Raw genomic sequence first — 13,524 nt, 5'->3', positions numbered from 1 at the left:
GTATCCAAATGGAGCTCTTGAGGTATTAGTTATACATGGTAATTAAAGTTGTTGTGTTGTTGTATCCAGGGAAGAAAGTGGTGGACGTGGCAGTGGGATCTTCTCACTGCCTGGTCCTCACCGACGACGGAGAGGTCCACAGCTGGGGCAGCAACGACAAGCTGCAACACTTTGACACGCTCTTCTACAACAAGAAGCACCCCAAGGCTCTCCCCGGTCTCAAATCCAAACACATCGTGGGCATCTCCTGCGGCCCGGGACAGGTGACACCCACTCGCCCTGTCACTTGCCACGCCGTCATGCTCGCTCTCCCAACGCTCGCTCATTTTTCTTCCAGAGTTTCGTCTGGTCCTCGTGCTCCGAGTGGTCGGTCGGCCAGCGCGTCCCCTTCGTGGTGGACGTGTGCCCTATGACCTTTGAGCAGCTGGACCTGCTCCTGAGGCAGGTGAGCGAGGGCATGGACGGCAGCTCCGACTGGCCTCCCCCGCAGGAGGAGGAGTGCATGGTGGTGGCCACGCTCAACCTGCTCCGGCTCCAGGTAGACGCCAGTGATTCTATTTCCTGTCTGTGTGAAGTTGCCCCCCTAGAGGTGTTCCTCAAGGTTCCGTTTTAGGTCCTCTCTTTTTCATCATGTAGGCCAAATCTGGGCAAAATACGGCCCACGGGCCACATGCGGCCGTTATGATTTTCAATCCGGCCCACCGGACATTCTACATCATTTTTTTTAGAAGTTTAACATAAAAACTGTTGCCGCCATTATATTATATTATAGTCTTGAACTATAGAAAGTATTTCATTGGTTGAAATTAGAGATGTCTGATAATATCGGCCTGTCGATATTATCGGCCAATAAATGTTTTAAAATGTAATATCGGAAATTATCGGTATCAGTTTCAAGAAGAAAAATTAATGACTTTTAAAAATGCCGCTGTACAGAGCGGTACATATCCGGTAAAACACGGACGTAGGGCATACTTGCCAACTAGGGCTGCCACTAACGATTAATTTGATAATCGATTAATCTGTCGATTATTACTTCGATTAATCTATTAATAATCGGATAAAAGAGACAAACTACATTTCTATCCTTTCCAGTATTTTATTGGAAAAAAAAACAGCATACTGGCACCATACTTATTTTGATTATTGTTTCTCAGCTGTTTGTACATGTTGCAGTTTATAAATAAAGGTTTATTTATTTATTTAAAAAAAAAAAAAAGTTTTTATTTTTTTTAAAGCCTCTGCGCATGCGCATAGCATAGATCCAACGAATCGATGACTAAATTAATCGGCAACTATTTTTATAACCGATTTTAATCGATTTAATCGATTAGTTGTTGCAGCCCTAATATATACGTATATATATATACATATATACATACATACACGTGTATATATATATATATATATATATATATATATATATACACGTGTGTGTATATGTATGTATGTATGTATGTATGTATGTATGTATGTATATATAATATACACAGAGGGGCGGGGGTTACCCACATATGCGGTCCTCTCCAAGGTTTCTCATAGTCATTCACATTGACGTCCCACTGGGGTGAGTTTTCCTTGCCCGTATGTGGGCTCTGTACCGAGGATGTCGTTGTGGCTTGTACAGCCCTTTGAGACACTTTTGATTTAGGGCTATATAAATAAACATTGATTGATTGATTGACATATATGTATTATTGTTAGTGCATGATTGAAAAAACTTTTGCATAATAAGTGAGCTTTTTACCTTGTGAATTTCCCCCCAGCTCCATGCTGCTATTAGTAACCAGGTGGATCCAGAGGAGCTGGGCTTGGGACTGGGCAGCGCCCTGCTCAACAACCTCAAACAAACGGTGGTCATGCTCGCGAGCAACGGCGGGGTGCTCAACACGGTGCAGGCCGCCGCTCAAGCCGTCCTCCAGAACGGCTGGTCGGTGCTGCTGCCCACTGCCGAGGAGCGGGCCAGGGCCTTGTCCTCGCTGCTGCCCAATACCGGTGAGTGCCTTGGACTTCCCAGCAGAAACAAGTGGGAGAAATTAGGCTGACACTGAACGGTTGTTCTGTGAAGTTTCGGGAAGTGTGGGGTGGTTTCATAAATAAATGACCTTTTTTATCTGCTGCCGCAGCATCAGGGAACGAGAGAAGTGTGACGCCTGGCCGGCGATTCATGATCGACCTGCTGGTCAGCAGCTTGATGGCTGACGGAGGCCTGGAGTCTGCTTTGAACGCGGCCATCACGGCTGAGATCCAGGTCAGTGTGTTTGTCGTCTGGTCACGCCGGCCTCCCAGGCTCACAGTGCTCCAATGGCAGGACATCGAGGCCAAGAAGGAAGCCCAGAAGGAGAAGGAGATAGACGAGCAGGAGGCCAACGCTTCCACCATGCAGCGTTGTCGCACCATGCTGGACAAAGACCTCATCAACACCGGGATCTACGAGTCTGCGGGGAAGCAGATCCTGCCTCTGGTGCAGCTCGTCCAGCAACTTTTGAGGCATCTCATCCTTATTTTAACGTTTTGCGTTGAGGACTTCACCAGACTCACGTACTTCATCCCCTTCTAGAAACATCGCATCGCAGACCATCGCCAGACTGAAGGACATCGCTCACCTGCGCATCTCCAACTATTTAGAGGCCGAGCACGACAACAAGGAGCGCTCTGCGTCTTTGGACCTGCTGCTACGCTTCCAGAGGCTGCTGGTCAGCAAACTCTACCTCGGCGTCAACGACTCCGTCAACGCCAACGGATACAGTGAGTTGATGTTTCAAAGATCCCTCGTTGCCTTTTTTCCATATACAGTGTATGGATGGGTGCCCTTTACATTTCAACCCATAGAGTACCGATTCTCTGAGCTTGGGAATCCATACCAATACCAATTTTAGATACTTTTGTGTGTATAGTGTTCAACACTGTTCACTTTACACGGCCTCGCTGTTCACAGATTTTTTTTTCTGTGTGTCATTTTTTACAGCGTCGCATGCTTTTTTTTTTTACAGCTTATGAATGCGCATTGTGTTCTGCTTTCTGATTCGCTGAGGGACTGTAGACCATTGTCAATCAATCTTCTTTGTGCCATGTGTCCTGTGCAGTGCAGAATGTATACTGTGGTGGGGGATATACCGTATTTTCCGCACTATAAGGCGCACCTAAAAACCTCCGATTTTTTTCAAAAGCTGACAGTGCGCCTTATACTCCGGTGCGCCTTATATATGGACCAATATTGAGCCACAACAGGTCTCGCAACTACGGTAGGCAGTCGCCGACTTCATTTTCCCCCGTAGAAAAAGAAGTGCGCGGTGCATACTGGGATATATGACTGCGCGAGGCGTGCCGTTTTCATTTCCATTTGTGTGTTTATGTAAAGACCCCAAAATAGCTCCTATTAAGAGACACGCTTACGACACGCTAAACTCAAGGCGATCAGTGGATGACAGAAGGCGAACACACGTTCACCAAGACAGGGCGACAGTGCCGGACGACATACGCCACTATCTGCCAGTGGATCGTAAATGCCTGGGCTGATATATCAGTCTCAACTGTGGTCCGAGCTTTCAGAAAGGCAGGAATTGTCACTGAACTGCTAGACAACAGCAGCGACACTGACTCGATTAATGACGACTTCGACGAGACCATGTTGGATGCCGTATTCGCCGAACTGTTTAATTTGAACACTGAAGAAGAAGAATTCGAGAACATGTTTATTTTGTGTGTTGTGTTGTGTAACATTAACGTTTGAGCAACGTTGAGTTATTGATATATTGTTATTGCTCTGCACTATTTCGAGTGGTACTATATTGTGATTGCACTAACGTTTGATTTTCCGTAACAGTAACTGTTTTTTACGTGTTTATTGAATCGAGGAAAAGTTCCCCTCCACTATGTGGTATAAATGTTGCACTACATGTTATACCTTGCTGTTGTTAAAAGATAAACGAAATACCACGTCACTGACTTTACTTTGGGGAAAATAATAAAACAGCTGTTTATTAATTTTGGGAGTGAACGGAGTTGTCAGAACGCTGGTTTGTAATCTATTAATAAAGTTTGACTGACCTATCTGACTGTTTTGTTGACATTCCCTTTAGCGCGGCTCCATCTAATGGATGCATAACGTAACCCCAGCCTCTACTGTAGCGTCTATTCTATGCGTTTTATAATGCAATGCGCCTTATATATGAACAAAGTTTTAAAATAGGCCATTCATTGAAGGTGCGCCTTATAATCCGGTGCACTTTATAGTGCGGAAAATACGGTAATCCTGAACACGTTTTTAAAATGGGTGAGGCAGGCTTATTTTGGAAACGAATGCCCTCTCGCCATTCAATTTTCAGTCTTTTTTATTAAGTTCAAATCACATGCCTGAAACTCCTTTGTGCTTTTTTTCCCTCACATTTTGACATCCACTGCCGCAAACTACGGTAGTTGGGCCTAAGTCAGTGGTTCTTAACCTTGTTGGAGGTACCGAACCCCACCAGTTTCATATGCGCATTCACCAAACCCTTCTTTAGTGAAAAATAAAATGTTTTTTTTTTTCAAATTCAAGAAAAAGTTATGTTTTTTTACTGGTGCACAAAATGAACCGTGCATGAACATCACCTTGTTCAAAGAACAAAACCAACATGAACTCACAACAAATTACACCCTTTACACACATTACCATGAATTGATTAAATTGGACCACGACTTAAACAAGTTGAATAACTTATTCGGGTGTTACCATTTAGTGGTCAATTGTACGGAATATGTACTGTACTGCGTAAACCAGACCTGGGCAAATTAAGGCCCGGGGGCCACATGCGGCCCGTTAAGCTTTTCAATCTGGCCCTCCGGACATTCCCAAATAATTTTTTTAGATCTTTAAGATGGAAAGTGTAGCTGCCATTATGATGTGCAGTGATGTTTTCTAATGACCGTAAGTCTTGAACTATACAAAGTATTTCAATGGTTGGGATCTGCGCTTATGGCTGATATACCAGTTACTATGGTAATCTAATTAGTTACTATGGTCATCTAATTAGTTAATATGGTAATCTACGTCACAGCGGCTCAGACGAGGCACCAAGCAGTGTGGGCGGGAAGCGTTTCCACAGACGCGGAAGGAGATTTTCACAACAAAGTTCTAAAGCTTAGTGATGTATCAGATGTATCAGATTGTAGGTGGGTTTATTTTGTACCCTTCGCGTTCATATTTCACTGTTTGTTGCATTTTTCTTGCGTTTCACTTGATTGTAAAATATGTCGATAGAAAGGGGGCGTGACATTCATATTTTGTCAATATTCAGTGTTTTATCGTTCATAGAAAAATGTAAAATTCCATTATGTTTTTTAGGGCAGTCTGTCATAACGTTTTTAGCATTCAATCAGACATTATTGTGAGGTTTTGTATTAGTGTTCCTAAAAATAGATATACCGGGCCCCAGACACATTTTTTTCTCTAAATGTGGCCCCCCGAGTCAAAATAATTGCCCAGGCCTGGCGTAAACTGTACTGTTTCATATAATGTATTCTCTTTCTTTGCAATCTGCTAGTAAAAGTTTCAATCGATCAATCAAACAACCTGCAAATCAAATGGAAAATTAGAGGGAACTTTGTTTGGGTTTATCCATAATACTCTGATAGGGAGAAGTTTTTATTTACACGATAAGTCGGATGTGTCTTTACCTCCGTGGCGGAGGCTCTGCGGAACCCCTAGGGTTCGATCGAACCCTAGGTTAAGAACCACTGGCCTAAGTTAATTGCGGCCAATTATTACACTGCTTGAAGACCTGGCAGCCTCACAACATATCCTTGCTATATAATGACTATATTAGAATGCTTTGAATGATGTCATCCCAAGTAAAAAGGACAGCATGGATGTAAATGTTTTGTGTCCTAGATCCTGAGCTGCTGGGCGTGGGCTCTTTGTTGAAGAAGTACATCGCCTTGCTGTGCACTCACATCGGCGACATCCTCCCCGTGGCAACCAGTATCGCCTCCACCGGGCACCGCCACTTTGCGGAAGTCTCCCGCGTGATCGAAGGCGATCTAACCGGTAATCTCCGTCATGACCGCCGCCGTGTCTTTGACCCCAACCGACACAACCATGCTCCTTGTAGGTGTGCTCCTGCCCGAGTTGGTGGTGTCCATCGTCCTCCTCCTCACCATCGATGCTGGACTGATGCAGGAGTCTGGCTCCGTCCCTCTCCTGGCCGGACTCCTGGAGCATCTGGATCGGTTCAACCACCTGGCGCCTGGACACGAGCGGGACGATAACGAGGACCTGGCGTGGCCCGGCATCATGGGTACAACGTGCTTCTGTTGTGAGGAAAGTCCACTGGGATGTAACCTCTCTTGTCCTGTGGTAGGCTCCTTCTTCACGGGGCAGAACTCCAAAAACAACGAAGAAGTGTCCCTCATCCGCAAGGCCGACTTGGAGAACCACAACAAAGATGGCGGCTTCTGGACGGTCATTGCCGGGAGGGTCTACGACATCAAGGACTTTCAGGCTCAGTCCCAGTCGCTAACAGGAAACAGTATACTGGGTAGGAGACAAACATTTCAGTTTTTTGGCGTACTTGAGGGGGTAACCATGGTTCTCCTCTCACAGCCCAGTTTGCAGGAGAAGACCCGGTCGTCGCCTTGGAGGCAGCCCTGCAGTTTGAGGACACCAGGGAGTCCATGCAGGCCTTCTGTGTTGGCCAGTATATGGAGGTACAAACTATCCAATTGTACTTCACTCCCTCTGATCACAATCATTTGCTTAATACTTCAAAAAATATATTCATGTACAGTACAGGACAAAAGTTTGGACACACCGTCTCATTCAATTAGTTTTCTTTATTTTCATGACTATTTACATTGTAGATTGTCACTGAAGGCATCAAAACTATGAATGAACACATGTGGAGTTATGTACTGAAAGGTGAAATAACTGAAAATATGTTTTATATTGTAGTTTCTTCAAAATAGCCACCTTTTGCTCTGATTTTTGCACACCCTTGGCATTCTCTCGATGAGCTTCAAGAGGTAGTCGCCTGAGAGAAAAGGCATTGAACGAGAAGGGATAGCTCGGTTGGTAGAGTGGCCGTGCCAGCAACTTGAGGGTTCCAGGTTCGATCCCCGCTTTCGCCATCCTAGTCACTGCCGTTGTGTCCTTGGGCAAGACACTTTACCCACCTGCTCCCAGTGCCACCCACACCGGTTTAAATGTAACTTAGATATTGGGTTTCACTATGTAAAGCGCTTTGAGTCACTAGAGAAAAAGCGCTATATAAATATATAATTAACTTTTTAATTCAAGGTGTGTCCAATATATATATATATATATATATATATATATATATATATATATATATATATATATATATATATATATATATATATATATATTATATTTATATTTATATTTATATATATATATATATATTTATATTTATATTTTTTGTTTTGTTTTTTTGTTGTTGAATTAAATAATTAATATTGTTATTTTAAAATCTGTATAAAAATACATAGTATTATATAATGATATTAAAACATATAAAAAATATTAATATTATAAAAAAAATAATTTTTTATACAGTATACAGTGTCCATATATATTTTTATTTATTTAATTATATTATAATTCTATTAAAGGGGTGTCCAAACCTTTTGACTGGGGGGCCGCATTGGACTAAAAATAAAAAATAAATAAATAATATATATCCATCCATCCATCCATTTCCTACCGCTTATTCCCTTCGGGGATCTCAGCTACAATCGGGCGGAAGGCGGGGTACACCCTGGACAAGTCGCCAGCTCATTGCAGGGCAAATAATATATATATATATATACAAGTATATTTATATACATATTTATATAAAAAAATATATATACATAATTAGAATTGAATATTACGTGCATGTGAAAGTTCAACTCCTACCGAGTTTACCTTCGTGACGGCTTCCTTAAAGTTTTGTAATCATTTAGTGGAGTGAAGTGAATTATATTTATATAGCGCTTTTCTCTAGTGACTCAAAGCGCTTTACATAGTGAAACCCAATATCTAAGTTACATTTAAACCAGTGTGGGTGGCACTGGGAGCAGGTGGGTAAAGTGTCTTGCCCAAGGACACAACGGCAGTGACGAGGATGGCGGAAGCGGGGATTGAACCTGGAACCCTCAAATTGCTGGCACAGCCACTCTACCAACCGAGCTATACCGCCCCACATTTAGAAATATCAAGCAGCTAAAATGCGCCAAACATTGACAAGTGTGGGGAGTTTTTTGCATTTTTCTCATCATGCCTTGCAATGGGTGTAACTTTGAATTTTTGTGGTGATTGGCTGTTTTTGAAATATCCACAAAGTTCAGTCAGCAGGTTGTGTGACATGTCGACTTTTTGTGCTGGTTGAATTTTTTTTCCCTGCGACATGACTAGGGAAGGTTGTTTGGATATGGTCATATAAGTAAATGAAAGTACACTCCATGGTTGTACACAAATAAGCATCTATAAATAGGCCAGTTATGTAAATGTTATATGTAAACACCAGTTTACTTGTTGAACTTGTGCTGTCCCGCAGGCCAAATTACAGACACCAGCGGGCCACAATTGGCCCTCTACTGTAAATGTTATGCTTTATTATCACGTGTTCGTAGATTATTCCAGACTTTGGGTGAATGACACATGTTTTTTTTCTCCAAAAAGGTCCTTTTGGTGGAGACATAATGGTTTCTTGGATGTGTTTGATTCTCACTACAAAGACTAAATGGTTGATCTCTTCTCAGCCAAACCAGGAGACGGTGACCACTCCAGACCTCAGCAGCCTGTCGTCCCCTCTTGTCGACACCGAGCGGAACCTGGGCGTGCTGCTGGGTCTCCATGCCTCCCACCTGGCCAAGAGCACCCCCCTGTCCGCCATGGAGGTGGAATGTGCCAGTAGGTCGAAACACGCCGCCCGCCGCACGTCTTCCTCCGCCCGTACTTCATCATGTTCTTTGCACAGAGTGGCTGCAGTCCTCCATCTTCTCCGGGGGCCTGCAGACCAGCCAGATCCACTACAACTACAACGAGGAGAAGGACGAGGACCACTGCAGCTCCCTGGGCACCACCACTCCAGACCGAGCCAAGCTGTACTCTCGCAGAATCACCCTCAGCGACCACGCGCAGCCTTTCCTGCAGGCCATCGCTGACAACAGCACCCAGGACCACACTGTGAAGGTGAGGAGGTGCGCCGTGACCGCAGCCTCACGTGAGCTCATGGTTGGCCTTTTTTTTTGTGGCGCCGCAGGACTTCCTGTGCCAAATCGAGCGTTGCTGCAAACAGTACCATCTCATCACACCCATCACCTTCCCCCCCGAGCACCCTGTGGAGGAAGTGGGCCGCCTGCTGCTCTGCTGCCTGCTCAAACATCAGGACCTTGGTAACCTAGCAACAGGCTCACTCACCTCCCTGCATCAGGGGTGGCCAAACTCAGGGCCACAGACGGACAAATCAAAGGATGCGGGGGCCAATTGGATCATTTCTACCTTCATAACCAGGACAATAGAAAGATTTTTTTTCAAAGAACGAGAAAATGCTATTTTGATACAAACTTGGTGTGAATGCTAAACTGAAATGTGAACAGATGGCATCAAGTAACAAAATATATGAGCTAAAAAAGCTAGCAAGCTAATAATACTATGCTAACAATGGCGTGCTTATAATAATAATAATAATAATAGATTTTATTTGTAAAAAGCACTTTACATTGAGTAAACAACCTCAAAGTGCTACAGTGTATTAAAAAAAATAAAAATATATAAAAAATAAATAAAAATAAAAACTAGAACAACAAAATAGCTAAAACTACTATGCATATTTCTAAAAAAAAAAGCATTTTTAGTAAAAGAAGGGTTTTTAAGCCTTTTTTAAAAGCATCCACAGTCTGTGGTACCCTCAAGTGGTCAGGGACAGCGTTCCACAGACTGGGAGCGGCGGAGCAGAAAGCCTTGTCTCCCATTGTTCGTAGCTTTGTCCTCGGAGGTTGGAGGAGGTTAGCCTGTCCGGAGCGGAGGTGTCGTGTGGAGGATTTGGGGGTGAGCAGTTATTTGAGGTAGAGGGGGGCATTTCCATAAAGGCATTGGTGGGTTAGTAGGGAGACTTTGAATTCAATCCTGAGTGGAACAGTTACTGTTAGCATTCGTGAAATACCAAAATATATGACACTGAGGTTCTAAATTAGCTAAAAAAAAGCTAGAATGATAATGTTAGCATGCTAAAATACTAATCATAGCATGCGTGAAGCATCAAAATATTATTCTGTGATGTTTACCTGAAAATATTGTTAGAAATGCTAGCATTGTATAGTGAGCATATGTCCGGTACCAAAATATGACCTTTAAAATTAGCTAAAAAAGTTAACCTATTAATGTTAGCATGCTTACCTTTAGCATTAGTGATATACCAAAATATATGACCGGTGTATACCTGCTGAATTAGCAAAAAAGCTATAATGATAGTGTTAGCATGCTAACACATTAACTGTAGCATGCATTTAGCACCAAAATGTTTTGGTGCTATAAATATTGAAAATATGTTAAACAATAAAATGATTAATCCTGCTGATTTAGTTAAAAAAGCTACAATGATGTTAGCATGCTATAAAACTAACCGTAGAATGCGTTAAAGCACCAAAATATTACTCCTGTGATGTATACCGGTACCTGAAAATGTTGTTTAAAAGGCTAGCATGGTAACGTTAGCATACGTCAAGTACCAAAATTTGACCTATACAATTAGCCAAAAAAGCTAACCTATTAACGTTAGCATGCTTACTGTTAGTATTTGTGAAATACCAAAATATGACACTGAGGTGTATACCTGTTCATTTTGCTAAAAAAGCTACTAACTGTAGCATGCATTTAGCACCAAAATATTACTCCTTGATGTTTACCTAAAAATGTTGTTAAAAATGCTAGCATAGTAACGTTAGCATATGTCCAGTACCAAAATATAACCTATAAAATTAGCTATAAAACAGCTAACCTATTAACGTTAGCATGCTTACTGTTAGCATTAGTGACATACCAAAATATGACACTGAGATGTATACCTGCTAAATTAGTTAAAAAAAAGCTGTAATAATCAGTTAACATGCTTAAACGTTAACTATCGCATGCATTATGCACCAAAATATTCTGTAGGGCAGGGGTCACCAACGCGGTGCCCGCGGGCACCAGGTAGCCCGTAAGGACCAGATGAGTAGCCCGCTGGCCTGTTCTAAAAATAGCTCAAATAGCAGCACTTACCAGTGAGCTGCCTCTATTTTTTAAATTGTATTTATTTACTAGCAAGCTGGTCTCGCTTTGCCCGACATTTTTAATTCTAAGAGAGACAAAACTCAAATAGAATTTGAAAATCCAAGAAAATATTTTAAAGACTTGGTCTTCACTTGTTTAAATAAATTCATAAATTTTTTTTTACTTTGCTTCTTATAACTTTCAGAAAGACAATTTTAGAGACAAAATACAACCTTAAAAATGATTTTAGGATTTTTAAACACATATACCTTTTTACCTTTTAAATTCCTTCCTCTTCTTTCCTGACAATTTAAATCAATGTTCAAGTAAAATTTTTTTTTTTATTGTAAAGAATAATAAATACATTTTAATTTAATTCTTCATTTTAGCTTCTGTTTTTTCGACGAAGAATATTTGTGAAATATTTCTTCAAACTTATTATGATTAAAATTCAAAAAAATTATTCTGGCAAATCTAGAAAATCTGTAGAATCAAATTTAAATCTTATTTCAAAGTCTTTTGAATTTCTTTTAAAATTTTTGTTCTGGAAAATCTAGAAGAAATAATGATTTGTCTTTGTTAGAAACATAACTTGGTCCAATTTGTTATATATTCTAACAAAGTGCAGATTGGATTTTAACCTATTTAAAACATGTCATCAAAATTCTAAAATGTATCTTAATCAGGAAAAATTACTAATGATGTTCCATAAATTATTTTTTTAATTTTTTTCAAAAAGATTCAAATTAGCTAGTTTTTCTCTTCTTTTTTTCGGTTGAATTTTAAATTTTAAAGAGTCGAAATTGAAGATAAACTATGTTTCAAAATTTAATTGTCATTTTTTTCGTGTTTTCTCCTCTTTTAAACCGTTCAATTAAGTGTAAATATCATTAATTATTAATAATAACATAGAGTTAAAGGTAAATTGAGCAAATTGGCTATTTCTGGCAATTTATTTAAGTGTGTATCAAACTGGTAGCCCTTCGCATTAATCACTACCCAAGAAGTAGCTCTTGGTTTCAAAAAGGTTGGTGACCCCTGCTGTAGGGTGACCAGGTGTCTGGATTTAGGGCGGACAGTCCGGATTTTTAATGCCCTGTCCGGCGTCCGGCGCAGCATCAAGCCGGACACGTATTTGTCCTCCTTTTTGAGGCACTAGGCTTGAAGAGCGGAGTTTTTTTCATCTTTGCTGGGCTGCAGCGCAATAGCCAATCATAGACCATAAAAAATGCCCCCAACGCAGTAACACATCAAATGATTGGCTAAGAGTGGTGTCGGATACAAATCTGCTTATCATTGGTTAAAAAGGTAAACAAGGGTCCAACGTTCCCTCTAAGGTGCGCGCCTGCGCAATGGCGCACCGCTCACGCGTCATCTGCGCACAGCAAATTAATGCCGCGCAGGAAATCAAAAATCCCATCTGAACTTTAAACAAAATAAACACATTACAATGTATTCTGTATGATTTTGCAATGCAACTCTGTGAGTGACACATGACAACCAGAGTGGCCCCAATGAATAAAACAATCTTTGTCAACACAGTTCTGTCGAGACGCTTTATGGACAGGAATTCCATCAATCACTTTATTGAGCAAAACTGTTTGTAACCACACCAAAAACATGAATAAAAAAAACTTTTATCTATAAAAACTGGCAATTTTCTGCCATACAAACCAGGCTTAAACCAACGTTGTCATCCGTCGTTTCAACAGAAGCCGCTCGCTCGCTCACCTGCACCAACACACGCACTCATGGCACTTAGCCAGTGCTGCGTTTATGGCCACACAAAAAGTCGGACAACCCCAACGCCACACAATGTGTAAATGCCAGGTTGTAACACTCTGACTCCTCAATCAGATGTGTGCTTATTTTACTGCCATTTATTAAGAAATATAAGGATATTATTCATGAAATATTGTCACTAGATTTCATAAATGCTAATAAAAAGATGTATTTTACAGACAGAAAGTTACAGGAACTAAATGTAATCTCTGAAAGGGGTAACATTTCTTTTAAAGGCAGGACCCGCAGCCAGACATACAATACTAGCACATAGGTCATGAAAACATGTTTTTTTGTTATTGTCATTGTAAGAGGGCAAAATCACTTATATCAGAAAATTATTTTAATAAAACATTTAAATTGTTATGATGTCAGGTTTGGGACAGGTGTGACGCTGGTGTGGCCACAGTGTGCACGTCTGATGTCGCTCACATTTTTTAAAAATTATATATGTTACCTGTTAATTGTTGTATACATTTAAGTCCACACATGTTATGCTTTGCGGC

At 41.2% G+C, this 13,524-nt stretch overlaps 1 protein-coding gene across 8 annotated transcripts in view; it reads left to right on the top strand.

Moving 5' to 3' along the window:
* herc2 (HECT and RLD domain containing E3 ubiquitin protein ligase 2) overlaps positions 1 to 13,524 on the top strand; it is a 187,742-nt gene that overhangs the window by 59,875 nt on the left and 114,343 nt on the right. For all 8 annotated transcript variants that reach the window (XM_062038932.1, XM_062038931.1, XM_062038930.1 and 5 more), the window contains exons 16-28: positions 70 to 263; positions 338 to 538; positions 1,767 to 1,995; positions 2,127 to 2,251; positions 2,312 to 2,490; positions 2,561 to 2,748; positions 5,873 to 6,028; positions 6,093 to 6,278; positions 6,342 to 6,518; positions 6,584 to 6,687; positions 8,743 to 8,893; positions 8,961 to 9,175; positions 9,246 to 9,378. In XM_062038932.1, coding sequence (XP_061894916.1) covers positions 70 to 263; positions 338 to 538; positions 1,767 to 1,995; positions 2,127 to 2,251; positions 2,312 to 2,490; positions 2,561 to 2,748; positions 5,873 to 6,028; positions 6,093 to 6,278; positions 6,342 to 6,518; positions 6,584 to 6,687; positions 8,743 to 8,893; positions 8,961 to 9,175; positions 9,246 to 9,378 — 2,238 coding nt within the window. The remainder of the gene's footprint in view (positions 1 to 69; positions 264 to 337; positions 539 to 1,766; positions 1,996 to 2,126; positions 2,252 to 2,311; positions 2,491 to 2,560; positions 2,749 to 5,872; positions 6,029 to 6,092; positions 6,279 to 6,341; positions 6,519 to 6,583; positions 6,688 to 8,742; positions 8,894 to 8,960; positions 9,176 to 9,245; positions 9,379 to 13,524) is intronic.

This window comes from Entelurus aequoreus, linkage group LG27 (assembly GCF_033978785.1).
Source record: "Entelurus aequoreus isolate RoL-2023_Sb linkage group LG27, RoL_Eaeq_v1.1, whole genome shotgun sequence".
In the NCBI taxonomy this organism is placed as follows: Eukaryota; Metazoa; Chordata; class Actinopteri; order Syngnathiformes; family Syngnathidae; genus Entelurus; species Entelurus aequoreus.
Note: the sequence above shows the minus strand (reverse complement) of the source record. Positions and strands in the feature narration are given on the sequence as shown.